The sequence below is a fragment of the Salvelinus alpinus genome, chromosome 21 (genome assembly GCF_045679555.1).
Source record: "Salvelinus alpinus chromosome 21, SLU_Salpinus.1, whole genome shotgun sequence".
In the NCBI taxonomy this organism is placed as follows: domain Eukaryota; kingdom Metazoa; phylum Chordata; class Actinopteri; order Salmoniformes; family Salmonidae; genus Salvelinus; species Salvelinus alpinus.
The window spans coordinates 12,382,474-12,409,841 of NC_092106.1; the positions used below are offsets into that span (position 1 = coordinate 12,382,474).

The 27,368-nt window shown below is 41.8% G+C and overlaps 1 protein-coding gene and 1 pseudogene across 1 annotated transcript; one reads left to right on the forward strand and one right to left on the reverse strand.

Annotated features, from left to right (window-relative positions):
• Window positions 1-1,122: 1,122 nt before the first annotated feature.
• Window positions 1,123-4,938, forward strand: LOC139547839 (T-cell surface glycoprotein CD3 epsilon chain-like). Its single transcript, XM_071356963.1, has 5 exons — window positions 1,123-1,383; window positions 2,307-2,522; window positions 2,759-2,896; window positions 3,164-3,219; window positions 3,534-4,938. The coding sequence occupies exons 1-5, from the start codon at window positions 1,317-1,319 to the stop codon at window positions 3,588-3,590; spliced, it is 534 nt and encodes a 177-aa protein (XP_071213064.1). The 5' UTR covers window positions 1,123-1,316; the 3' UTR covers window positions 3,591-4,938.
• A 633-nt stretch (window positions 4,939-5,571) lies between these two features.
• On the reverse strand, window positions 5,572-27,348 carry LOC139547489 (transmembrane protein 25-like; annotated as a pseudogene).
• Window positions 27,349-27,368: the final 20 nt, after the last annotated feature.

Sequence of the window (27,368 nt, forward strand, 5' to 3'; positions counted from 1 at the left end):
TTTTGGGGTTCATTTTTGAACTACCCCCCTCCCCAATTATTATTAATAATAATTATAATGCGCATAACAATAACACAATATTTTAGTTGTCAGTGTTTATTATGATTTTAGTGGCAAAGCAGAATAAAAAAAATCTAAATATGAGGCAAACTCCCAGCAGAGCCCCAAGTCCAATGTGTATATCCTTTGTCCTGTTGATGTTAATGTGTTGATGTTCTCCGTATCCATAGACCGAATGATTTTGTAGTGCATGGTGATCGAACAGGTTCCCTGTTATATTCATCAGAGGTGTAGGGAGGGTGAAGTCTGTGAATCCCAAAAATTGTAGTTATACAGATGATTAACAAAACATGCATACGACACTATTTTTACCTTGGTTTTTGTGGTAAATATGAATGAAAAAAACTGTTTTGATAATGGTATTCATGCACATACCTTGTCCATAACGTAGAGGCCTATGATATTTTCATTGACGAGGTAAGGGAGGAGGATGATACATGTGATCTGCATAACATATCAATACCTATTGACATACCTTTGTATGCCTCCTCATCTGTATACCTGCAGACACAGACACAAGTAAGCAGTTTAGTCATATGCACCCAAAACATCTAGCATTCAACCTATTCTTATAGTTTACATATTCTTACCTCTTTGTTGATTGATATCCATTGAATTGTGTTCATTTTCTGTTTTAGAATGATATGAAAAGATAGATGGTATCATTATAAAACAATATCAATTTAGATCATACAAGGGACAAACCTTAAATTAAGGAGATCTTAAAATGTTTAAGTTGCACCTGCCTGCACCTGCTGTCCTTTCAAATTCAAATCCAAATGTTTCAGTTAGGCAGTTAGGTTCCTGCAAGAACCCCCACCAACTAAGGAGGTTCCTCGATGAACCCCACCTCCTATGGGGTTCTTGGACGAAACTTTTGTGGGGAATATTCAGTGCCAAGAACACTAAGGTTCTTCAAAGAACTTTGAGGACCTTAGAAGAACCCTTCTTTAACCCCTCATTTCTAGAGTGCACATAACAATTGCATACAAGCATTCACTTCCTGTTGCAAAGGGGAGAAGAGAGAGAGAGCGTGAGAGAGCGAGCACGAGAGAGAGAGCACGAGAGAGAGGGCGCGAGAGAGCTCTTTGGATGACTTTTGTTGACTTGCCATAACTTAAAAAGTTTCTGTCTCCTCTCTATTATTCCTGAGTCTAGTTTTGTTCTGTTTCAGATACAATCCTAGTAAGCTAAAATTTAAGTTTTTGACTGCTGAAAATCAAGATAATCGAAGGTCTGTCTGAGAAGTAGAGAAAATGAAGAGAGCTTGCATTTATGGCGGGCTTGTCTTCCTCCTCATCATGACTACTGTGGAGGGTGAAGGTAATGTAAAAAAAAATCCCTGTCTTTTACTCTATGACATTGACTCTATTCTTATCAATTACAGACTCAAAACATTGCTGAATTGTATAAAAATGTACTCTAAGATAAGTTAATTTTGCATACTATTTTTATTGTGTTGGTGAATATACCATTATGTGTTTAATCAGACATTGAATTTTTAATTGACAATACCGTACTGTTTATTTACATATATTTTTTGAAATATAATACACAGAGTGTACAAACATTATGAATAGCTGTTCTTTCCAAAGACTTAGACTGACCAAGTGAATCCAGGTGAAACCTATGATCCCTTATTGATGTCAGTTCTTAAATCCACTTCAATCAGTGTAGATGAAGGGGAGAAGACGGGTTAAAGAAGGATTTTTAAGCCTTGAGACAAGTGAGACATGGATTGTGTATGTGTGCCATTTAGAGGGTGAATGGACAAGACCAAAAATGTAAGTGCCGTTGAACGGGGTACGGTAGTAGGTGCCAGGCGAACCGGTTTGGGGCAAGAACTGCAATGCTGCTGGGGTTTTCATGCTCAACAGTTTCCTGTGTGTATCAAGAATGGTCCAGCACCCAAACGATATCCAGAGAACTTGACACAACTGTGGGAAGCATTGGAGTAAACATTGGCCAGCATCCCTGTGGAACGCTTTCAACACCTTGTAGAGTCCATGCCCTGATTAATTGAGGCTGTTCTGAGGGAAAAAGGGGGGGGGGGGGGTGCGCAACTCAATAGTAGGAAGGTGTTCTTAATGTTTTGTACACTCAGTGTATAATATAAAAGCTAGTTATTTGAATATTATTTGGGAAAAAAAGTTTCATACTCAAATGACCCATAGGCTGGATTGGACCACCTCGCCGTATGTTTGTCACCCCTGCGTTAAAGCATCCGTTGTGTTTTCTTTATTTAGGAGATGTGTCATTCTGGAGAACTACAGTCACAATGACCTGTCCTGGTGAAGGAGATTGGTATGAAGACACTAACAAAATGGACAAGGTCAAAAGTAAAGAACTCAAAGTGAAATATGATGAAAGCAAGAAAAGAGTTTACCACTGTGAATATCAGTATGATCATCAGTATGATACTGAAAAAACAACAACCTATCAGTTTTACTTTAAAGGAAAGGGTGAGTAAAAGTGTCCTAATGACATCAGTATGTTTAGTATAACCGTGTGCGGAGCCCCAGATTCAGCACTCATCTCTGTATCTCTGTTAATTGGCAAACACTACTTACTGGACCTTTCAAATCACATTTCCCTCTCCCTGAATGCACCCCAACCTCTTTTCTCCATCCCATTTGAGCGGTCGTTTCAACACATTGTTTCCACCCCTATGCCTATCTGTGTGTTGTTGGTGTTGCAGTGTGTGAGGACTGCTATGAGCTGAATCCCACTCTGGTTGCCGGGGCCATCATTGGGGACCTGCTGGTGACAGGAGGGGTCATCCTCATTGTGTATCTCAGGGCTCGGAAGAAGTCTGGACCTGCTGCACCCCAAAAACGTAACGCTGTTACCATCTGATTATCCATCTGCCAACAGTGGCACTTGGTGATAAGGAAAGCTCTTGCCTATTTAATTTGACCATACCCAGGACTACTCAACAACAAAGTATTTAGAGATCATAAAAATCTAAATTCCCTGTGACATAGTACACATAGGGTATCGATCATGTGTTATAAACGTTCAGTATAGTGAATTGTTTATTTATTAAATATTTGTTTTGTTTATTTATTAATTGATACTAACTTATATTTGGTTTTCCCCATAGCCACTTCCCGCTCAGCAGGCCGTGGCCCACCAGTGGTGCCAAGTCCTGACTATGAGGTAGGCTGTCTACCACTACCTCGTCTAGCTCTCCATCTGTATTTTTTGCTTTTATTCCATCCGTATCTCTTACCTATCCTTCATTCCACATCTCCTGGTTAGCTAATGTCTGTCAGTATTTTAGGGAGATGATCTAGCCTAGCTATTCACAATACTTCCGGTGGAGATGCATAAAAAATAGTGGTGTTGCAATGGAAACTGATCTGTGAATCTTGATCTGTAAATCTGACTTAAACTGATCTGTGAATCTGACTTAATTAACAACAACAAACAGCTACATCAGTCACCTAAAGCCTTTCTTTTCCCCCTGACAGCCCCTTAGTGTGGCAACCCGCAGCAGAGATATCTACGCTACCCACAGGACTGGGTAGACTGTCCTCTCACCAGACCACACCTGTTCTCTAGGACCCCTCTGATGCCCCGGACCAGCAGACCTCAGCTCACCCTGCCATCAAAGAGGAGGGGAGAAGGCTCTGTAGTGCTTAGCTTAGACTTAAATTTTATTTTTATTTTTGCTTGATGTGTAAAATGTGTGATATTATGATTAAATTTAAACTTTAGTTTAGAATTACTGTAACTGGTGATAATAGTGATCAACGTAGTGTTGCTCTGGAAAATAGAGATATAAAGATAGGGAGATCTTTGTAAAGACTTTTAGATGTTTGCTGTACTGAAAACAACAAGTACATAGCTGTGTTGATCAACTGTTGTAAAATGGTATTAATGTTTGCAGATGCCAGCCAAGTTGTTCCTCTTCACAATGTTATAGCTGCCTGTATATACACTGAGTGTACAAAACATTAGGAATGCCTTCCTAGAATTGAGTTGCACCTCCTTTTGCCCTCATAACAGCTTCAATTCATTGAGGCTTGGACTCTACAAGATGTTGAAAGAGTTCCACAGGGATGCTGCTTGCCACAGTTGTGTCAAGTTGGCGGGATGTCCTTCGGGTGGTGGACCATTCTTGATACACACAGGAAACTGTTGAGCGTGAAAAACCCAGCAGTGTTACAGTTCTTGACAGACTCAAACCGGTGCTCCTGGCACCTGTTACCATTACCCGTTCAAAGGCCCTTCAATATTTTGTCTTGCCCATTCACCCTCTGAATGGCACAGATACACAATTCATGACTCAATCCATGTCAAGGCTTAAAAATCCTTCTTCAACCTGTCTCCTTTCTTCTACACTGATTGAAGTGGATCACTCAAGTGATGTCAGTAAGGGATCATAGCTTTCACCTGGATTCACCTGGTCAGTCTATGTTATGGAAAGAGCAGGTGTTCTTAATGTTTTGTGCACCTAGTGTATTAGCACATGTACGTTATATTTTGCATTGATTCTATCTACTTCACTGTGACACAAAGGAAATGTTTGTTTTATGAAGTGTAGTGCCATGCGACTAAAGAGTCTAGCTAGTTTGTGGTTCTCTATCTTCAGGTGTCAGCTCTCATGGTCTAAGCCACAGATGCCTGCACCCCTTACGCTTACAGTAAATGATGGTGGATGATTGGCCAGGTCTCTCTGTTGCTAATCATGATGATCTCACCGGAAACATTTCACATATGACTGTAGGCAGACTTTACTTACCCGCATCAGTGGAAAGAAAATGTATTTTTTTGCCTTACTCAAACTTTCTATAGCTAGAATGAAGTGGAAATCATGTCTATTTGATGTATTTTGTTCTCTCTTTTGACAAGAGTAAAGCCCTTCTTACAACATTCTGGTGTGGGTGTCTATAGTTGTTTCCCGCAGTTTTGTATCAATGAGTGACTAGATACTGTAGATCAATCCGGCCCTGCACTTACATAGCTGATTAATCTAATTATGGTCCAGAGTGAAGACCATGAACATGGAGCGTGCACACCTGGAACACTGAAGTGAATGGTATCTGTTGAATGGTATCTGATCAACAGTGGTTCTTTTTGGAAATTTGAGTGTTGTTTGATAAATGTGTATGTTTGCAAGTTTGGTTGATTGGTTGATTGGTTTGTGTGTGTGTGTGTATGTGAGGGGGTGATGTGAGCTTGGATGTGTGGGGGTTGGTTGTGTACACTGTGAGCTCTGTGTTGTTTGAGCTCTTCCGTTTGATCTCCTCTCGAAGCACCGTTAGGAAACCGCACTTTGTAGACTAGCAGCAGTAAACCCCCATAACTACACTCGAAAAGCATTGCATATATCATCCGCTCTGTTCCATTAGATTATCTGACACATTCGGCTTCCTGTAGAGCAAACCCTCCACTAAAGTTGCTCTATGTGGAAAATCTGATAGAACAAAATTACTTTGACTCATTTGGTGATCTGCTAAAACGTAGGATGAAACCAGAAATAACAGAACACAATCAGGGAACATATAAAAGTAAATGATTTATTGTTACAATTGCAGTCGTTATTTTGTGACCTACTTTCCATTTCATTATTTATTTATTTTATTTGGTTTTATTTCACCAGGTTAGTCTCATTGAGATTAAAAAAACTATTTTCCAAGAGAGACCTGGCCAAAATAGTTGTTTCAGACATAATTACAACATAAAACACAAAGCACTACAATTTCAATTAATTGGTGAGGTGTGTTGCATCTCGGAGTCAAAACATTGACAGCCACCCACTTTATTGTCCACCATAGATTTGACCTTAGCTTTAAACTAATTAAAAAACACGAGCTCCTGCAATTTCCTGTCCTGCTGTAGCAAGTGGAAGGGCCAGAGAAATAGATTGCTTTTTTACCCAGCTCTGTACGGGCACAGTCAACAAGATACCGTCCTGTGAGCGGAGCTGATAGTTGTCATTTGTCTGCTGGACAATGTAGGTACACAGGCAAAAGGGAAGCTGTCTCAGTATGGCCTTATCGATGAAGACGTACCAATGACTATGTCTCCAAAGACCTAAGAAAGGCCAGCTCCCTCTCAAATAGAGGGCACAGTGATGAGCGAGACCTTTGGAGTTTAAAACAAACCATCGTACACCTTCATTCTTCAAACATTATCTGTACACAGGTTGAAAAAAAGTACATGCTTGGATTATAAAAGCAAATAAAAAATGATGTTACTACATGGAATAACAAAACAGCCTAAAATGTTTTTGTTTTTTTAAATACGTGGAAAATGTATGTAGGTCCATAAACAATTTCTTTACAATAGAAATAAATAAATAGAAATCAACAAACGTGTGAAGTTGGACAAATAAAATGTATGTTCCAGAAGGAAATCTTAGTTCATGCAAAACAGTAGCGCAAACTTAACAAAGCAACTGAGCAAACAGGCAATGTACGTACATGGAACATCCGAATGGCGTTAACTTGTACAGTCAATGGTTCTGTACATCAAATTGACAGTTGAGAGACTTGTCATGGACATTATGGACCGGATTTCTCATTGCTTTACAACTATTATTCTGAGGGGTGGTAAAAGTAACGTAGCACTGAGCACATTTTATTATTCTCTTCATCTGCTTTCCGGCAGAGTGCTGTATTCAGATCTGTCCTAAGAAAGAAAGAAAAAAAGAAAGAAAAGAGACAGACCTTCAGACACAAATGGATCAATCCATAACTTTTGTTTACACTGACCTCATTGTGTACAAGTTGTTTTGTTTACACTGACCTCATTGTGGACAAGTTGTTTTGTTTACACTGACCTCATTGTGGACAAGTTATTTTGTTTAGACTGACCTCATTGTGGACAAGTTGTTTTGTTTACACTGACCTCATTGTGGACAAGTTATTTTGTTTACACTGACCTCATTGTGGACAAGTTATTTTGTTTACACTGACCTCATTGTGGACAAGTTATTTTGTTTACACTGGCCTCATTGTGGACAAGTTGTTTTGTTTACACTGACCTCATTGTGGACAAGTTATTTTGTTTACACTGACCTCATTGTGGACAAGTTGTTTTATTTACACTGACCTCATTGTGGACAAGTTATTTTGTTTACACTGACCTCATTGTGGACAAGTTGTTTTGTTTACACTGACCTCATTGTGGACAAGTTGTTTTGTTTACACTGACCTCATTGTGGACAAGTTGTTTTGTTTACACTGACCTCATTGTGGACAAGTTATTTTGTTTACACTGACCTCATTGTGGACAAGTTATTTTGTTGACACTGGCCTCATTGTGGATGAGACCCATTTTGCTAGGTGCTAGGGATGAAAGAGAGAAATTAAATATTGCTTTACATTATTGATTATGGTCTTCATGTGTATTATTTTTGTGTGTTTACTGTAAAACATTTCATTTTTAAGAATAGCTCAATCAGCAGTGTTCACTTCTGAGTATTCAAAATTCTATGCACAATATACAAAGAAAACAAAGTGGGTAGGGGCTCGTCAGGTACCATTCAAATTCAAGTGACATACTCCTATGTTTTTTCTCTTTTGTGTGGTCACTCACTTTTCTTGCCGGCGGTTAGTGTTGCTTTGGGCTGTGAGGCGATGCAGTAAACAGCTACTCCAATCAGGCAGTGGCCACCAGGACTCCCACAACCATCCCTACAGCCGTAGCTGTATCCAGCTTAATGCATTTATCACAGGCTGGGAACACACACAAACACGCCACACATACACACAATACACGCAAGCACGCACTCAGTCGCACGCACAATCCCATACACACATGTACATTATAATGACGTGTATTATAATGGCATACACACAAACAAATATTGACTTCTTATATTCTTGTGCCATATCATTGTACTTTGAGGGAAGGGGCAGTACTGTACTTACTCCGACATTTCACATAGATTTTGCGATCTTCCCCTCCGTCTTTCTTGCATACAAACTCCCCTGTGTTCTCATCCTTGTAATCCAATATATGAGTAGTTTCATTATTAGGGCTGAAAGTGAAACCATCAACACGTGATAGTGTGATCTTGTCCGAGGATACTGCCACGATTATTTTCAGCTGAACTAAAGATATAGAAAAAACAGCATTTGATAAAACAGATTGATAAACCAGATTGATATTAATTTTTCTCTCGATCAACTTTCCCCTCATGCTCTGTTTCTGTTATTTAAGCAAATGCACATACTCTAGGCAGACATAGTCAGGTCCATAATTATTGGCACCCTTGATAAAGATCAGCAAAAAAGTCAGAATAAAATAAATAATACAAATACTGAGCTAGAATGTGTGCTCAATTTTTGTAAATTATTTTATACTAATACAATTTCTCAGAGAAAGAGATTTTGTTTAACAAGTAATAACAAGTAGCCTTTTTTCTAAAATGCTTTATGAGACTGGAGAACACGTTGAGAGATCAGAGACCTGGCAGTGTGGTGCCAGGACAACAACCTCTCCCTCAAAGTCAGCAAGAATTGAATTAATTTTAATTAACCTTAATTTAACTAGGCAAGTCAGTTAAGAAGAAATTCTTATTTACAATGACAGCCTACCAAAAGGCAAAAGGCCTCCTGCGGGGATGGGGCTGGGATTAAAATAAAACAAATAAATATAAATATGAAACAAACCACACATCCCGAAAAGAGAGACAACACTACATAAAGAGAGACCTAAGACAACAGCATAGCAAGGCAGCAACACATGACAACACAGCATGGTAGCAACACAACATGACAACAACATGGTAGCAGCATACAATATGGTACAAACATTACTGGGAGTGAGGCATACGAGGGTTTTATGTTGGACGGGCAAGGAGGCATGGCTGAGTCAAATAGGAATCCTGACTTAATGAAGTGGTCAGGATTGAAGAGCTCAGCCATGTGCTTCTTTTTTACATTTAAGTCATTTAGCAGACGCTCTTATCCAGAGCGACTTACAAATTGGTGCATTCACCTTATGATATCCAGTGGAACAACCACTTTACAATAGTGCATCTAACTCTTTTAAGGGGGGGGGGGGTTAGAAGGATTACTTTATCCTATCCTAGGTATTCCTTAAAGAGGTGGGGTTTCAGGTGTCTCCGGAAGGTGGTGATTGACTCCGCTGACCTGGCGTCGTGAGGGAGTTTGTTCCACCATTGGGGTGCCAGAGCAGCGAACAGTTTTGACTGGGCTGAGCGGGAACTGTACTTCCTCAGAGGTAGGGAGGCGAGCAGGCCAGAGGTGGATGAACGCAGTGCCCTTGTTTGGGTGTAGGGCCTGATCAGAGCCTGAAGGTACGGAGGTGCCGTTCCCCTCACAGCTCCGTAGGCAAGCACCATGGTCTTGTAGCGGATGCGAGCTTCAACTGGAAGCCAGTGGAGAGAGCGGAGGAGCGGGGTGACGTGAGAGAACTTGGGAAAGTTGAACACCAGACGGGCTGCGGCGTTCTGGATGAGTTGTAGGGGTTTAATGGCACAGGCAGGGAGCCCAGCCAACAGCGAGTTGCAGTAATCCAGACGGGAGATGACAAGTGCCTGGATTAGGACCTGCGCCGCTTCCTGCGTGAGGCAGGGTCGTACTCTGCGAATGTTGTAGAGCATGAACCTACAGGAACGGGTCACCGCCTTGATGTTAGTTGAGAACGACAGGGTGTTGTCCAGGATCACGCCAAGGTTCTTAGCACTCTGGGAGGAGGACACAATGGAGTTGTCAACCGTGATGGCGAGATCATGGAACGGGCAGTCCTTCCCCGGGAGGAAGAGCAGCTCCGTCTTGCCGAGGTTCAGCTTGAGGTGGTGATCCGTCATCCACACTGATATGTCTGCCAGACATGCAGAGATGCGATTCACCACCTGGTTATCAGAGGGGGGAAAGGAGAAGATTAATTGTGTGTCGTCTGCATAGCAATGATAGGAGAGACCATGTGAGGATATGACAGAGCCAAGTGACTTGGTGTATAGCGAGAATAGGAGAGGGCCTAGAACAGAGCCCTGGGGGACACCAGTGGTGAGAGCACGTGGTGCGGAGACAGATTCTCGCCACGCCACCTGGTAGGAGCGACCTGTCAGGTAGGACGCAATCCAAGCGTGGGCCGCGCCGGAGATGCCCAGCTCGGAGAGGGTGGAGAGGAGGATCTGATGGTTCACAGTATCAAAGGCAGCCGATAGGTCTAGAAGGATGAGAGCAGAGGAGAGAGAGTTAGCTTTAGCAGTGCGGAGCGCCTCCGTGACACAGAGAAGAGCAGTCTCAGTTGAATGACTAGTCTTGAAACCTGACTGATTTGGATCAAGAAGGTCATTCTGAGAGAGATAGCAGGAGAGCTGGCCAAGGACGGCACGTTCAAGAGTTTTGGAGAGAAAAGAAAGAAGGGATACTGGTCTGTAGTTGTTGACATCGGAGGGATCGAGTGTAGGTTTTTTCAGAAGGGGTGCAACTCTCGCTCTCTTGAAGACGGAAGGGACGTAGCCAGCGGTCAAGGATGAGTTGATGAGCGAGGTGAGGTAAGGGAGAAGGTCTCCGGAAATGGTCTGGAGAAGAGAGGAGGGGATAGGGTCAAGCGGGCAGGTTGTTGGGCGGCCGGCCGTCACAAGACGCGAGATTTCATCTGGAGAGAGAGGGGAGAAAGAGGTCAAAGCACAGGGTAGGGCAGTGTGAGCAGAACCAGCGGTGTCGTTTGACTTAGCAAACGAGGATCGGATGTCGTCGACCTTCTTTTCAAAATGGTTGACGAAGTCATCAGCAGAGAGGGAGGAGGGGGGAGGAGGGGGAGGAGGATTCAGGAGGGAGGAGAAGGTGGCAAAGAGCTTCCTAGGGTTAGAGGCAGATGCTTGGAATTTAGAGTGGTAGAAATTGGCTTTAGCAGCAGAGACAGAAGAGGAGAATGTAGAGAGGAGGGAGTGAAAGGATGCCAGGTCCGCAGGGAGGCGAGTTTTCCTCCATTTCCGCTCGGCTGCCCGAAGCCCTGTTCTGTGAGCTCGCAATGAGTCGTCGAGCCACGGAGCAGGAGGGGAGGACCGAGCCGGCCTGGAGGATAGGGGACATAGAGAGTCAAAGGATGCAGAAAGGGAGGAGAGGAGGGTTGAGGAGGCAGAATCAGGAGATAGGTTGGAGAAGGTTTGAGCAGAGGGAAGAGATGATAGGATGGAAGAGGAGAGAGTAGCGGGGGAGAGAGAGCGAAGGTTGGGACGGCGCGATACCATCCGAGTAGGGGCAGTGTGGGAAGTGTTGGATGAGAGCGAGAGGGAAAAGGATACAAGGTAGTGGTCGGAGACTTGGAGGGGAGTTGCAATGAGATTAGTGGAAGAACAGCATCTAGTAAAGATGAGGTCAAGCGTATTGCCTGCCTTGTGAGTAGGGGGGGAAGGTGAGAGGGTGAGGTCAAAAGAGGAGAGGAGTGGAAAGAAGGAGGCAGAGAGGAATGAGTCAAAGGTAGACGTGGGGAGGTTAAAGTCACCCAGAACTGTGAGAGGTGAGCCATCCTCAGGAAAGGAACTTATCAGGGCGTCAAGCTCATTGATGAACTCTCCAAGTTAAGGTAACTTCTTGTCAGTAACAACCACATCATCAACTTTAAGGGACATGGGCAGCTGTGAGGAGGAGGGTTTATTTTCCAGGTCTTTAACCGTTTTTCAGAACTTCTTGGGGTTTTACCCACAGAGAGTAAACTTCTCCTTAAAGTAACTAACTTTGGCCTTCCGGATAGCCTGAGTGCACTTATTTCTCATTTTCCTGAACAAGAGCCAGTCAGCCTGACTATGCGTGTGCTGAGCCATTCACCAAATGCAATTCTTGAGGTGGAGTAACTCTGCAAGATCAATGTCGAACCAGAGGCTGAACCTGTTTTTAATTCTCATTTTCTTTATGGGGGCGTGTTTGTTAACAATACTACTGAAAATATCAAAACGGTCCAAGTGTCTTCGACAGAGGGGATCAAGCTGATTCTATACCATTTTACAGAGGCCAGTTCATGCTTGCTCATTAAAGTTGTTTAGCAAGCATCTATGACAAATCAGGATAGGTAATTTCACTGAGCAGCCATTACGAACACAGGCTGTAAAAAAGTGATCACTAAGGTCATTACAGAAAACACCAGACTGATACCTATCAGGATTATTTGTGAGGATAACATCAAGAAGATTAGCCTTTTCTGGGTGTTTGGAGTCATACCTTGTGGGATTGGTAATAATCTGATAAAGATTTAGGGAGTCCCATTGCTTTAGGACTTGGTCAGGTGGTTTAATAAGCATGTCCCAGTTTAGGTCACCTAGCAGGACAAATTCAGACGTAGTGTAAGGGGCCAGGAGAGAGCTTAGGGCAGGAAGGGTACAGACCGGTGCTGATGGAGGATGATAGCATCCAGCAACAGTCAACAAAGAGCTATTTGAACGTTTAATACTTAAAACCATCAAATCAAATTGTTCAGGGACAGACTTGGTGGAGATAAACCAGGCACTGAGGGTGATCCTTGGTAAAGATTGCGACTCCCTCACCTTTTTAAGAAGATCTGTCTTGCCGAAAAAGGTTATAACCATAAAGGTTAACATCAGTATTCAAAACACTTTTCCTTAACCACGTCTCAGTAATGACCAACACATCTGGATTGGAGCTGTGAACCCACACTTTCAATTGATCCAATTTAGGTAATAAGCTTCTAGTGTTAACACGCAGAAAACCCAGGCTTTTACGAGAGCAGAAATCAGAGAAGCAGATATCAGAGCACAAGTTTATTGTTGGGGCTTGCAACAATAGATGGGCCAGGGTGTACATGCACATTTCCAGATATCATCAACAGTAATACAATCAAGGCACTGCATAGGACAGGAAGAGCTCTGCAGTGCCGATGTATGACATCTGAATGTGCATCAGATGGCAACAAGATCATATTGTACAACAATTTCATCAGGTAACATGAATACAAAGCCGGCGAGAGGTGGTTAGAATAGGATGGGAGGCCAAAAGTCTGTGTAACAAATAGAGAGAAAATCCCCAGCTACAATAAATGACATTGCCACTGTAGTTTCTATTTAACTAGATACACATCTAGCGCCATGTCTCGCCCTGTACCAGACAGGGGGAGACAACCAGGGCAGATGGTGAACAGATCGCCAGGTGGAATCCAAGCAGCACTGCAGCAGGCAACGGGAGTAGGTGTCACACCCACTTGGGAGAAGCTTTTATTTCTGGAGGCAGATTTCTTGTAGAAAATGCCAGTCTCTGAACAGCAGGAGGGGGCTTCAAGGACCTCTATAGCAGGTAGTGTCAGAGGAAGGCCCCAAAAATTCTCCAAGACTCCAGCCACCCAAGTCATAGACTGTTCTCTCTGCTACTGCACTGCAAGCGGTACCGATGCACCAAGTCTGGAAGCAACAGGATCCTGAACAGTTTTTACCCCCAAGCCATAAGACCTCTAAATACACGGAACAAAAATATAAAAGCAACATGTAAAGTGTTGGTCCCATGTTTCATGAGCTGAAATAAAAGATCCATGAAATGTTCCATTCACACAAAAAGCATATTTCTCTCAAATTTTGTGTACAAATTAGTTTCCATCCCTGTTAATGAGCATTTCTCCTTTGCAGAGATAACCCATCCACCTAACAGGTGTGGCATATCAAGAAGCTGATTCAACAGTATGATCATTACCCAGGTGCACCTTGCGCTGAGGACAATAAAAGGCAAAGCCAAAATGTGCAGTTTGTCACATAACACAATTCCACAGATGTCTCAAGTTTTGAGGGAGCGAGCAATTGGCATACTGACTGCAGGAATGTCCACCAGAGCTGTTGCCAGATGTTCTCTACCATAAGCCACCTCCAACGTTGTTTTAGAGAATTTGGCAGTACGTCGAACCGGCCTCACAACCGCAGACCATGTGTATGGCGTCGTGTGAGTGAGCGTTTTGCTGATGTCAATGTTGTGAACAGAGTGCCCCATGGTGGCGGGGGGATTATGGTATGGGCAGGCGTAAGCTTGGTCAACGAACACAATTGCATTTTGTCAATGGCAATTTGAATGCACAGAGATACCATCACGAAGATCCTGAGGCCCATTGTCATGGTATTCATCCGCCGCCATCACCTCATGTTTCAGCATCATAATGCACGGCCCCACGTCGCAAGGATCTGTAGACAATTCCTGGAAGCTGAAAATGTCCCAATTGTTCCGTGGCCTGCATACTCACCAGACATGTCACCCATTGAATATGTTTGGGATGCTCTGGATGCTCTCGACATGTACGACAGCGTGTTCCAGTTCCCACCAATATCCAGCAACTTCGCACAGCCATTGAAGAGGAGTGGGACAACATTCTACAGACCACAATCAACAGCCTGATCAACTCTATGCGAAGGAGATGTGTCGCACTGCATGAGTCAAACTGTGGTCACACCAGATACGGACTGGTTTTCTGATCCACACCCCTGTGATCAACAGATGCATATCTGTATACCCAAACATATGAAATCCATAGATTAGGGCCTAATGAATTTATATCAATCGACGAATGTCCTTATATGAATTGTAACTCTGAATCTTTGAAATTGTTCCATTTATATTTTTGTTCAGTATAATGTAGTGTATTGTAGTTAACCAATAGCTACCCAGACTATCTGCATTGACCCTTTTTGCACTAAGTCTTTTGACTCATCACATGCGCTGCTGTTTATTATCCATCCTGTTGCCTAGTCACTTAATCCTTACCTATATGTACTTATCTATCTCAATTACCTCGTACCCCCGTGTATATAGCCAAGTTATCATTACTCATTGTGTATTTATTCATGATATTATTTATCTTTTTTTCTCTTCTCTTTTTAAAAATGTTTTATCTTAGACCATTCCTCCATACAGAATCTTTCCATATCCTTGATATCATTCATATCATACCACCCTGCATACCACTGCTGGCTTGCTTCTGAAGCTAAGCAGGGTTGGTCCTGGTCAGTCCCTGGATGGGAGACCAGGTGCTGCTGGAAGTGGTGTTGGAGGGCCAGTAGGAGGCACTCTTTCCTCTGGTCTAAACAAAGATCCCAATGCCCCAGGGCAGTGATTGGGGACACTGCTCTGTGTAGGGTGCCGTCTTTCGGATGGGACGTTAAACGGGTGTCCTGACTCTCTGAGGTCATTAAAAGATCCCATGGCACTTATCGTAAGAGTAGGGGTGTTAACCCCGGTGTCCTGGCTAAATTCCCAATCTGGCCCTCAACCATCACGGTCACCTAATAATCCCCAGTTTACAATTGGCTCATTCATCCCCCTCCTCTCCCCTGTAACTATTCCCCAGGTCGTTGCTGCAAATGAGAACGTGTTCTCAGTCAACTTACCTGGTAAAATAACGGTAAAATAAATAAAATAAAAATTCATCTGCTCTTATGACTGCCCTCTCCAATTCAAACTGCAGGTTTTCAACAGGGTTCAAGTCCAGAGCCTGATGATTACAAAATGTTGATTTTGTAATCAATTAACCATTTCTTTGTAGATTTTGATATGTGCTTGGTGTTATTGTCTTGCTGGAAGATCCACTTGCGGCCAAGTGTCAGCATCCTGGCAGAGGCAACCAGGTTTTTGGCACAAATGTCCTGGTACTTGGTAAAGTTCATGATGCCGTTGACCTTAACAAGGGCCCAAGGACTAGTGGAAGCAAAATAGCCTCATAACATCAAAGATCCACCACCATATTTAACAGCATACAAGTATGCTTCTGTTTTTCAACAGCAAACCCACCACTGGTGTGCGTGGCCAAAGAGCTTGTTTTCATGTCATCTGACCATTGCACTGGTTCCAATGCCATTTATCAAAGTCCAGACGTTGCTATGGTCAGATGACGAAAAAAAGAAAAACAAATCTGAGCAAATGTATTAGTATAAATACAGTACAAATACACATTTTATTTGCATACATTATAGCTCAGTTTTAGTATTATTTATTTTATAGTCTTTTTTTTACTCATCTCTATCAAGGGTGCCAATAATTATGGTGGGTTTTAGTGAGATAGTTTTGAATACTAAATTAAATTAGGAGAGTTGGGAGAAAACCTGATCTACAGAATGTCCAGATAATGCCCCAGAAAAAAACTGGTGTTGAATTATTTTTGTGAAATTTTCTATGCAGTCTGTCTATTTTTTCCATAGCTACCCCAAAACTTAGCAGTCATGGTCCAAATCAACAACAGATGAGCCAAGAGTATGGTCCCCTTCATTCTATTTACTATTCTCTTGATTCTTCTGGGGAAAATAAAACTGATGTATCATTTCATACACTGCCGTTATAGGTGGTCCAACCTAAAGAGCCCCTATGTCCATTAAAAAAAAATAGAAAGACACAATTTTCTGTCCCTAGACAGCCATTCGACTCAAACTTCAATTTTGTATAATAGTAAAACAAAAAAATACATAGATCTTTACTGAATTGAGGCCTGAAATGTTACAAGAAATAACACCTTCACACAAATATATTGATTTATCGTTATTTTATTGTCTCCTACAAACCTTTTCAATTGTAAATAAATCTTTCTCATGTCAGTGATGAAAACTTGTTAACTGTCTCTATCAATTTCAATTTAATCCACCGGAAAAGACAGAACAAATAATACAACAAATATTGTGGTTAAACTCAAATATACTAATTGATAAAAAAAAGAGTGTTTTATTTTAAAAAATAAGGTATAATCTTCGTAAATGATATCATAAATAGGACAGGTGGAGTTGTCACACATGCAGCTAACAAAAACATATGGAAATGTCTACACTACCCAAAATTGCAACCAACTAATTGCAGCATTACCGCAAAAACTTGTCTGTCGGCCCTGCATTAAAGACCATAATTGGTTAAAGAAAATTGTGATAGATTAAAAAAAAGTATACCAGATTTTTTTTTTTATGACACCTGTGCCATATAGATCGCAAAATAGTTGGGAAGAGATTTTTGACGTACCGATTCCATGGCACATGGTTTATGAACTGATACAGAAAACGACGCCAGATTCAAAACTTAGAATTGTTCAATTTAAATTATTATACAAAATTCTTGCAACCAATAGAATGTTATATATATGGGGGATACAGCAGCCATCCCAGCTCTGCAGATTTTGCTGCGAAGAGACAGAATCATTAGATAATTTGTTTTGGTACTGTCCATATATAGCTTGTTTTTGGTCACAGGTCCAGGAATGGCTGAAGAATTGCTATATTTACCTTGAGCTAACCCTGCAGATAGCACTACTGGGTGATCTGAAATGTCATAGTCAATCGACCAATAATATAATAATACTTTTAGCAAAAACAAAAAATTAAATGTACAATCTGTAGAAACAATGAGAATAGAAATGTTCAGAACTTTTGTGAAACATCACAGCACAGATGATAAATATATGGCAAATAGAAACCCAATATGGATGGTGTTAAGAGATAGATGGGAAGGGTTGAATGGAGCTGAAGTTTGGGACTAATAGCAACTAATAACAAGATAACTAATGTAAAACACACTGTGTCCGTAAAATATAAATAGGTTAAGAACTTTTGTGAAATAGCACAGTTTGAAAGATACAGCAAATATAATTCAAACCGGATGGACATTAGAAATAATGGGAGTGGTAGAGGAAGGACAGAGTAAAAACAAACAAAATAGAACAATTGTAAAATGAACTGTGTCCATAAAATGTATATACTGTAGTATATATAATCTGTAAGTAGAGGCCTAAGCGTTGTTGTTCACTAGTTTACTCCAATTAGGAGAGGAATGGTAGGTTTAGAAAGTAATAAAGGAAAATATATGTAAAAAAATATATGTACAGTTGTTGGAAGTTTACATACACCTTAGCCAAAATAAAAAGCCTACATTTTTCACAATTCCTGAAATTTAATCAGAGTAAAAATTCCCTGTTTTAGGTCATTTAGGATCACCACTTTATTTTAAGAATGTGAAATGTCAGAATAGTAGTAGAGAGAATGACCTATTTCAGCTTTTATTTCTTTCATCACATTCCCAGTGGGTCAGAAGTTTACATACACTCAATTAGTATTTGGTAGCATTGCTTTTAAATAGTTTAACTTGGGTCAAACGTTTCGGGTAGCCTTCCACAAGCTTCCCACAATAAGTTCGGTGAATTTTGGCCCAGTCCTCCTGACAGACCTGGAGTCAGGTTTGTAGGCCTCCTTGCTCGCACACACTTTTTAAGTTCTGCCCACAAATTTTCTATAGGATTGAGGTCAGGGCTTTGTGATGGCCACTCCAATACCTTGACTTTGTTGTCCTTAAGCCATTTTGCCACAACTTTGGAAGTATACTTGGGGTCATTGTCCATTTGGAAGACCCATTTGCGACCAAGCTTTAACCTCCTGACTGATGTCTTGAGATGTTGCTTCAATTTTGTGAAGTGCACCAGTCTCTCCTGCAGCAAAGCACCCCCACAACATTATGCTGCTACCCCCGTGCTTCACAGTTGGGATGTTGTTCTTCGGCTTGCAAGCCTCCCCCTTTTTCCTCCAAACATAACGATGGTAATTATGGCCAAACAGTTATATTTTTGTTTCATCAGACCAGAGGACATTTCTCCAAAAAGTACGATCTTTGTCCCCATGTGCAGTTGTCTGGCTTTTTTATGGCGGTTTTGGAGCAGTCGCTTCTTCCTTGCTGAGTGGCCTTTCAGGTTATGTTGATATAGGACTCATTTTACTGTGGATATAGATACGTTTGTACCCATTTCCTCCAGCATCTTCACAAGGTCCTTTGCTGTTGTTCTGGATTGATTTGCACTTTTCCCACCGAAGTACGTTCATCTCTAGGAGACAGAAATCATCTCCTTCATGAGAGGTATGATGGCTGCGGGGTCCCATGGTGTTTATACTTGCGTACTATTGTTTGTACAGATGAACGTGGTACCGTCAGGCGTTTGGAAATTGCTCCCAAGGATGAACCAGACATGTGGAGGTCTCCAATTTCTTTTCTGAGGTCTTGGCGGATTTCTTTTGATTTTCCCATGATGTCAAGCAAAGAGGCACTGAGTTTGAAGGTAGGCCTTGAAATACATCCACAGGTACACCTCCAATTGACTCAAATTATGTCAATTAGTCTCTCAAAAGCCTCTAAAGCCATGAAATCATTTTCTGGAATTGTCCAAGCTGTTTAAAGGCACAGTCAACTTAGTGTATGTAAACTTCTGACCCACTGGAATTGTGATACAGTGAATTATAAGTGAAATAATCTGTCTGTAAACATTGTTGGAAAAATGACTTGTGTCATGCACAGTAGATGTCCTAACTGACTTGCCAAAACTATAGTTTGTTAACAAGAAATTTGTGGAGGAGTTGAAAAACTAGTTAATGACTCCAATCTAAGTGTATGTAATCTTCCGACTTCAACTGTATATATATATATATATGTGTGTGTGTGTGTATATATATATATACAAACACACACACATATATATACATACACATATAGATATAGATATACATATCTATACATATACATACACATGTGTGTATATATATATATTTGCAAAAAATATATATATTTGCAAAAAAATATATGGGGGATTGGAAGTGATGCAGACAATTTCATTGATGGAAGCTACAATCTATCTGCAATATTAAACCCGATCTACCCCACCAAAACTGTTTCAAAAATGTAAAACAAATAAAAGGGTCTTTAGAATAGGGGATCAAAAACCTAAAACTCACCCTTTCCTTGTCGGTTTTCAAAAAGTCTTCAAAATGTCACCTTCTCATGGGGTCTGTCTGTCTCTATGTCTATGAGGAGGAGGTGTGTATTATTATCTTCCATTAACATCAGAGCTGTATCTGTCCCTATTTAGTACCTCAGTAACTTGAGACCGGGTTGAGTTATGGGTGAGGCAACAGATCAACTTCAACATGCTGCTTTGGCAAGTACTATCACTTTTGAAACAACAATGTCCAAATGTTTAATACCATATGTTTAATACCAAGGGTAAGAAGAATTACATATGGGCCTACAGTAAATTGCAAAAAATAATTTAAGAGTAGTGGTTTTAGTATGTAGTATGATTTTACAATGTAGTAAAACATGATCATGATCACAGATAAGTTATGTCCCAATGATTCTGTTGAAAACCTAAAATCCCTACTGCTCTGCAGAATGCAGAGGAGCCATGTGAGGAAGACAAAGAGACAACAGCTTCCTGCTTGGCAACGGTAGACCACAACACCCTATAACCTACAACTGGCACCTGGAACACAGTTACACTCTCACCCAGGCACTAAGACACAATGCCTCAAACACTACTACCCCGATGCCTCAAACACTACAGCCACTATGTTCGACACAAATAACAATGCACTAACCACAGGTAAGACAGAAAACACTTTTGTTATAAGAATTGCGGTTTACAAAATGTTGATTTTGGCCAGTCTTATTACACACAATCACATATACCCAGACAGCAGTGTCAGAACCATAAAAGATAGGATAGCATCACTTCCCTACCATCAGTGTCAAATGAACACAATCTGAGATATAATTGTCATATGTGAATGTCATCACAATTTCCATTAGACTAAGGCTGCATTTCCTCCCACTGGCTCAGCACACAGATATGGGCGAACACTAGCCTGGGCCCCATTACAGCAGAACCAGTGAAGGCCAGCCCGGCACTGTCCCAACTGTCTCCTGATGATGCCCAGTCCTGACCTGCAAAGCACAGCTGACCTATGACAGCATTAATAAGAAGACAGACCGTTATGTGTAAATCAATAGACAGTTGGTTCCTTTAGTCTCCAACTAGGGTATTTGACAGGGTAAGATAAGTGCCCCCTGCTGGTTAAATAAAAACAAAAGCAGAATTGACTGTCCATAGTCAAATCCATAGTCATATTAATCTTAATTAGATGTATTTTATACACATATACATATAAATACAAATATACATGTACACGTTATATACTTTTAGAGAAATATATATTTTTTATGTATATATCCATAGAAAAATATCAGTTTACATAAATTGTCTTGGACATTCTTATGATATACAAAGACCATGAAGCATTCCGTAATCCAACAGGAGTTCATGGTTATGGTATGTGATCAACAGACTGCAGTATATGGAGATTTGGTATTTGGTATGTTATTAGGATCCCCATTAGCTGTTGCAAAAGCAGCAGCTACTCTTCCTGGGATCCACACAAAACATGAAACATAGTACAGAATGACATAATACAGAACATCAATAGACAAGAACAGCTCAAGGACAGAACGACATACAAAAAATGTAAAGGCCCACATAGCCTACATCTCAATACATACACACAAACTATCTAGGTCAAATAGGGGAGAGGTGTTGTGCCGTGAGGTGTTGCTTTATCTGTTTTTTGAAACCAGGTTTGCTGTTTATTTGAGCAATATGAGATGGAAGGAAGTTCCATGCAATAAGGACTCTATATAATACTGTATGCTATCTTGAATTTGTTCTGGATTTGGGGACTGTGATAAGACCCCTGGTGGCATGTCTGGTGGGGTAAGTGTAAGTGTCAGAGCTCTGACACACAACACATTGTTTCTTATAAAAAGAAGAAGTGATGCAGTCAGTCTCTCCTCAACTCTTAACCAAGAGAGACTGGCATGCGTAGTATTTATATCAGCCCTCTGATTACAGTGAAGAGCAAGACGTGCCGCTCTGTTCTGGGCCAACTGCAGCTTAACTAGGTCTTTCCTTGCAGCACTCGACCACACGACTGGACAATAATCAAGATAAGACAAAACTAGAGCCTGCAGAACTTGCTTTTTGGAGTGTGGAGTCAAAAAAACAGAGCATATCTTTATTACTGACAGACCTCTCCCCATCTTTACAACCATTTGAATCTATATGTTTTGACCGTGACAGTTAACAGTCTAAGGTAACACCAAGTAATTTATTCTCCTCAACTTGTTCAACACCCACACCCTTCATTACCAGATTCAGCTGAGGTATAGCAAGGAAGGATTTGTACCAAATACAAAGCTCTTAGTTTTAGAGACATTCAGGACCAGCGATGTGGTAATTGTCAGTCAGTGTAAACCATCTAAAACACTGGTACAGTACACTTCCCACACTGAGCATCAGTTTAGGTGTTTAGAGCCATCTAAAACACTGGTACAGTATACTTCCTACACTGAGCATTAGTTTAGGTGTTTAGAGCCATCTAAAACACTGGTACAGTATACTTCCTACACTGAGCATTAGTTTAGGTGTTTAGAGCCATCTAAAACACTGGTACAGTATACTTCCTACACTGAGCATTAGTTTAGGTGTTTAGAGCCATCTAAATGCATTACCTTGATTCTACAACTGCATCTTTTGATGATTCAGTTCATGGCAATCAGAGTTATTATCCTGGTCCCAGATCTGTTCATGACATACTGTCACGCCAAACAGAGAGACAGCACAAACAGATATAGGACCAGGCTACAGATTTATACCAGTCAGCTTGAAATACACCAACCAATTAACATAGGACCTGATATTCTGAGTTTCTGATTTTCACTGAATCAAGTTGGAATGTGATTACCTGCTGTAACAGGTTCATCTGGATAACCTCAGAGTGAGATCGCTACCTATCGTATCTTCCTGATCGGTTTCTCTTGCTGGTCTGCGCCTGTAATCATCTCAGACCACCCAGTGGTGGGACTGTGGCATAGTAGTCAGAGCCAGATCTCATCACTGCTCTTGCTGTTCACCTTATAGATGGAGCCCAACATGGAGTACCGGGCGAAGCCTGGAGGGGGTGTCAACAACAAACTTTATAACAATGTACGGACATACGTGGTGCATGGTATATACACACAAACAATAGTTACACACACACAAACAATAGTTACACACACACACACACACACACACACACACACACACACACACACACACACACACACACACACACACACACACACACACACACACACACACACACACACACACACACACACACACACAAATATATAAACTTATTAACACCCTTTGTAACAGCCTGAAAATATGTAACATTACATTAGTGTGAAGTGGGCCAACTAATTTCCATTCAACAGGTAAGCTAACCATAAACCTCTGAACCCTGTCTTACCCCTAGCAGCATAGGCAGCAAACAGATCCTCCTCTTCCTCGCTCATCTTCTCCCCAAGGTGGTGTTTGGCGGCCTCTCGTGCTACAGAGAGACATCGTGATGAGGAAGTAGAATAACAGATGGGACGGAGTCATGGAGAAGATCACCGGGACAGGTGCCAGTGCCCAGGGCACCAACATGGCCACTCTGTTTCCTGTTTCCTGTTCTGTAATTGCTTTGCACCATTGATGAGACTTCTACCTCGGTTCTAATGAGGTATCTGTCTCTCAGCAGTAGTGTCTTACCTTTACGCAGGGTGCTGAGGTCATTGAGTTGCATGTTGGAAGTTAGAGAGACATGTTCTCTCTGGGTAGGTATATCTTGTCTACCTTCATAGTAGGTGATTCGATACTGAAACAAGAATCATGGGGTGTATTCATTAGTGCACACCGTCGCAAACCAAAGCAATGAAAATCAGTCACTTATTGGATAAGTTCAGGCATGCCCCTCCCCGTTTTGGCCTGTTTGCTTCCGTTTGTTTCTTAGTGAATACATATACATACATGTAAAGTATATTATTATACAGACACTTGCCTTATATACTGTACTGTAAATACAAACAGAGGAGCATGCTCATGCATAAATATATACCATTGAATACAATATGTAGGTATTACATCTTAGTAATTTTACCAGACGCTCTTATCCAGAGCAACTTACAGTAGTGGTGAGTGCATACATTGTCATACTCCCTCCCACTTTACCCTTTTTTTCATATTCAAAGAAAGACACATTTAGACCCATACCTATGCTGACAACTGACACAAACAACAGATAAATTAGCCAAATAATGTACGTTACCATTTTTTCGCCATTATAATCTCAACTGGCTCATCTGAAAAAGAACAGGCACAGACATTCTTCAGAGACTTAAAGCACCTCATTCACTGTATCATCAAAATACAACAGTTCCTCCCACCCTCCTTGCTCCCCTGTCTCACCGATGATGGCCTTGCCCTTGCGCAGAAGGCAGAGCACCAGAAGGCTGAGGATGAGAAGGGTAATGAAGCCCACAGCGCCCCCTGTCAGGATGCCCAGCATGGGAACATAACAAATAGAGGGAAACTGAGCATCACATCAGTTCAATATACTACTGGCTTTAAATAACCTACAGTGGTGGGATCATATTGGATATTGATATGAGCACTGGGACCAATGATAAGATCTGAGTAGGCAGAAGGACTGGGGTTAATACTGTATTTGGTTATGAAACCTTAACAGCCACAAGATATAACCATATAAACACATTCCCCACACCACAAAACATCAGTAGATCATTCAACAAGCCTCCTGACACTGCACATTGAGGGTGACGGTGGCATTGTAGCTCTCTTCACTGTGAGGGCTGGATGCAGCACACACCAGCTCTGTATCCCACTTCCTGGCTCTCAGAGAGAAGGTGCTGTTGTGCTTGCAGTCCGATTTCAGCAGCCCAGCCTCCTCCACTGATGTCACCACCAGGCGCCCAGGTGTCCGTTTGTCTATCGGCCGTCTCTGTCGCTTCCCGTTGAGATACCACGTCAGCAGGGGCGGGGCATTAGGATTCCAACCCTCTGACTGGCAGTTGAACTTGTGGGTGACATTCTCTTTCAGTGTTAGTGCAGCTTGATGCCGTCCATCAATCTTGGGATCATGTTCGATCGCACCTGGATGTATAGAGAAGTGTATATGTTCAAAATATGTGCACTTGAAACCCAGTGTCCATTAAATGTACTTTCATCTGTTTCTCGTGAGAATCTTTATCCTTTATCAATATATTGTAACTCATAAAGTACTGAGTACTGTGTGGTGGTATATTTTCCATGATCCAGTCTTGTTACTGACCTGTCCATGCCCAGGCCAAAGTGTGTAGCAGCAGGACAGTGGTGCCTGGCCCCTGCATCAGACACAGACACTCCATGCTCGTCCACAGGACCACCAACACCCAGCTGCTATGACAGAGACAGAGACAGAGACAGACAGACAGACAGACGGATTGCTCTCCAGTGACTGAATAGAGGGATTACACAGACAAGAGAATGACAAGGAAAACAGAGGTGGACAAACAGACAGAAACAAGACAGGGAGAGAGAGTGCGAGAGAGCGAACACTGACATGTAAGAATTACATTAGCCCTAGAAAGAAAGACAAGAAAACACTGACAGAAGGAAAGAAACTGAAACAAAGACAGTAAAAACACACAGGGATAAAGAGGATAGATCCCTACGAGAGACAAAGAGAATGTGGTGAACACAAGTTGAGACAGATAAATAACTAATGTGAACAGAATGTCAACAGAGGAGCAGTAGCTTCCTGGACAATCCATTAAAAAAGACACAGGAACAGCCAATCAGAGAGGATACAACAGTCTATGAAAGACACAGAAATAGCCAAAGTGCATTTCAATTTATTTTTACATTTTAGTAATTTAGCACACACTCTTATCCAGAGCAACGTACAGTAGTGAGATCATACATTTCCATACTTTTTTCGTTTTTGGTCCCCTGTGGGAATCGAACCCACAACACTGGCGTTGCAAGTGCCATGCTCTCCCAACTGAGCCACATGGGACCATAGGCATATAAAGACACAATGAACAGTGACGAGGAGAGGTAGAGTAAGAGTTGATTATTCTCGTCACAAATAGACCAATCATTTGCTGGCTGTCTAAATTTGATTTGTGAGGAGCTGCAGTGTAAATGCTATCTGAGTAGGTCTCTATCAGTAGATTAAAAACACAGGCCTGTTTACAGAAGTCAGTGATTTCACACCACACATATGCAAATGAATGTGTGAAAAGGCACCAGAAATGACAAAACGCCTGATACCATTAATCACAGATGATCATAGTCACATGATCAATGTGTCAGTGCCTTCCACTAAAACAGGAAGTTAAGCATGACATCAACATATAAAGCTGACGGCATGAGGATAGTATTTCCCAAATAAACATTGGTGCAATCAGTCTAGTAAATAGAGGAGTGGAAGCTTGTAACAAGCACAGGCACGATGGATTGAAGGGAGTAATGGACAAGAGTGGGCTAGACTCTGCACAACACACTCAATCTGCAGTGCAGGGATGCATGCGGTGTCTCAAAACACACACACCCAAACACATACACAGCAATGCACACAGCACTGTCTTTCAAACTCAGATACACCAACAAACACAACACATAACAGTCCTAATCTTTCTTATTTTTCTCTCTCACACACAAACACACGTTAGTGTTACCTTGGCACAATCGGCAGAAGGTGGTGGGATGATTCAGCCTGTCGGTCCTCCATGCATGCTGGGTAGGGTAGCAGAGGAGACGATAGGCAGCCCCCCCCCGGCTCACTCAACTACACACACACACACACATGATCCTCCGACTGCAGCAAGCAGCATTTAGTGGCTGACGCAGGCAGTCATGCTGTCGCCACACATAACGAGAAGGGAAGAGGTAAGAGGAGAGGGGGAGCGAGAGGAAAACGGGACAAGCTACGCAATGCATCCGTCATTTAATGAGCCACTGACCATGTATTCCAAGGTGTGAGAGAAAAAGGGAGAGATGGCTGGAAGGAGAGTGATGAGGGGGCAAGGTGTCAGTCGATTAAGGCACAGGGACTAAATTCATCCATCATTCTTGTCCATCTTCCAATCGCAGCATCCCTGCCTGCCACTCTCCTTTTACATACAGGGCTCCCATAGATCTATGCTCAGCTACCGTTGCCTGAAAAGCAACTGCAGTGCAGCTCTACAGACAGACCAAAGAAGATGATCACAGAGCACTGCAGCACCGAGGTAGAGGGATGTAGATCAATAGCTTACACAATGATCCCCATTCATCCCTACAGCGCTCCTGTGTCAGTGGCAAAGAGGTCCTTTCCTTAAATCTGACAAATACAACTAGTGGAGTTATTCTTCTTATCCAGGAGGATTTCAGGTTTGTGCCCCATGTATCACATACTGTCAAATCTGGAGTATATGGCAGGGTTGATCATTTTTAAATTCAGTCAATTGAGGAAGGTAACTGAAATTCCAATTCCAGTGGGAATTCCTGTTAACTTTCTGAATTGACTTTATTGAACTGGAATAGAACGCAACCCTGTTATAGTGCATAAAGATGTTTGCTGTCGGTGTACATGTTTGACCATCATTAAGTCTGCTCCTCAACTACAAGCAACTGCATTGCAATAACTTCTATCTTTTGTATCGAGTCAATCAGTATGAAAGTCAGACTGGCAAAAGACA

What these genes read in the sequence shown, in the direction of transcription:
- LOC139547839 (XM_071356963.1), top strand. Translation starts at nt 1,317, where the DNA reads ATGAAGAGAGCTTGCATTTATGGCGGGCTTGTCTTCCTCCTCATCATG. An exon ending in GTTTTACTTTAAAGGAAAGG is followed by an intron (nt 2,523 to 2,758) that starts GTGAGTAAAAGT and finishes TTGGTGTTGCAG; the next exon opens with TGTGTGAGGACTGCTATGAG. An exon ending in TGCCAAGTCCTGACTATGAG is followed by an intron (nt 3,220 to 3,533) that starts GTAGGCTGTCTA and finishes TCCCCCTGACAG; the next exon opens with CCCCTTAGTGTGGCAACCCG.